We start from the raw sequence: 1,608 nt of genomic DNA on the forward strand, positions 1-1,608 counted from the left end.
GCCCGTCGGAGATGAAGAAGGCGTCCATGGAGTAGCTGTCGGTCACGGCCGCCTCGCCGCGGAAGTAGCGCGCCGAGAGGCTGGACTGCGGGCTCTCGGGGTCGCTGTACTCCTCCGGCGCCGCCGGCGGGTACGCGGGCTCTGCGGGCACCAGCTCCAGGCCCGGCTTCTGGTCGGCATCGTAGCTGCTTGGGGGCAGGCAGTGCGGGGCGTAACCTGGAGGAGGCGAGAACGACGTCGCGCGGGGTTAGGGGCCAGGGAAGGCTTCCCCCTGGGAACAGTTACTCTCCCACCCCTGGGTCCCCATCCGCCCCTGCAGCAGCTCTTAGGAAGTGATGGCTGATTGGAAAGCACCGACTGCTGACGTGCATCTCAGCTCATTGGACCAGACGTCTTGAGTTCAAATCCTAACTCCGCCAGCTACAACCACAACCCCCACCCCCACCCTCCCTGGAGCGCTGCGCAGTAGCAGGCACGGTTCTGCTGACCTGATGTTTACTAGCCATGGTGGCATAGTGCTTAGGTATTGGGGTGCTAACCGTAAGGTCTGCAGTACGAAACCACCAGCCACTCTTTGGGAGGCAGATGGGGCTTTCTACTCCCTGAAGCAGTTACAATCTTGGAAACTCACAGGGGCCGTTCTACCCTGTCCTATAGGGTCACTATGAGTTGCCCTTGACCTGATGGCAGAGTTTGGTTTTGTTTTTTGACCTTTTTAAATGCTCCCGTAGTGAAAGAGGTCTTATCATTATCCCCACTTTACAGACGTCGAACTGAGTTGTAGAGAGATGTAAGCAACTTAAATCTAATCATCATAATAAGATCACACAATTAGTAACTGGTACAGCTGGGTTTCACATCCCAGCGGTGTGACGCCAAAGCCCAGGCGCGCTTTGAACTCAAAACCTAAGTCCCGGAGCCTTGGTTGCTTAGTGCTTACTCTTCGGGCTGTTAACAGTAAGGTTAGCAGTTCAAAACCACCAGGCACTCCATAGGACACAGGTGAAGCCTTTTATTCCCAGTCTACAGGCTCTGTCTGAGCCTCGGCTTCCTCATCTACAATGTGGAGCTTGTCAGTGGACCCCTGGCCCTGCCCTAGGGTTTTTGAGAAGCCCGAGAGAGGTGATGACAGGACACATTGTGAGCACTTATTGTGTGCTGGGCACTGCCTCTGTGTTCCACAGAGGTTAACTCATTTAATTGTCACAACGGCCCTACTAATAATAATCCCCATTTTATACGCAAGGAAATTGAGAAAGAGGGAGCCAGCACACGGTAATTGCTGTATAAATGGCAGCTATTATAATTATGCTTTTACTTGCTTGAAAAAGTGACTTCACTAAAGATTATTTAATTGTCTGCCTCCCCCACCTCAGACTGGCTCTGGGCGCCCAGCATGAGCTTGGCTCAGAGGATGCTGGTGGTGAAGGATGTATAAACCAGTTAGCAGAGACACGGCCTCACCTCCCAGAGTTGATGGGGGGGGATGGGGGACGGGGGAGGGGGGTGGCTCAGAAAGGGCCAAATGTGTGGCCCGTGGTAGGGCATCCAAGAAAGGACTTCCTGCCTCTGTAAGCCTTCTGGAGACCCACCTAGGGAGAATCTCCC

The 1,608-nt window shown here is 54.3% G+C and overlaps 2 protein-coding genes across 2 annotated transcripts in view; one reads left to right on the forward strand and one right to left on the reverse strand.

Moving 5' to 3' along the window:
• Positions 1-1,608, forward strand: part of FAM110A (family with sequence similarity 110 member A) — a 200,543-nt gene that overhangs the window by 14,971 nt on the left and 183,964 nt on the right. The window lies entirely within an intron of this gene.
• SCRT2 (scratch family transcriptional repressor 2) overlaps positions 1-1,608 on the reverse strand; it is a 12,879-nt gene that overhangs the window by 634 nt on the left and 10,637 nt on the right. Inside the window, exon 2 of the mRNA XM_004698199.1 lies at positions 3-216. Coding sequence (XP_004698256.1) covers positions 3-216 — 214 coding nt within the window. The remainder of the gene's footprint in view (positions 1-2; positions 217-1,608) is intronic.

The sequence above is a fragment of the Echinops telfairi genome, unplaced genomic scaffold (assembly GCF_000313985.2).
Source record: "Echinops telfairi isolate 266 unplaced genomic scaffold, ASM31398v2 ScPeMD7_5592;HRSCAF=6446, whole genome shotgun sequence".
In the NCBI taxonomy this organism is placed as follows: domain Eukaryota; kingdom Metazoa; phylum Chordata; class Mammalia; order Afrosoricida; family Tenrecidae; genus Echinops; species Echinops telfairi.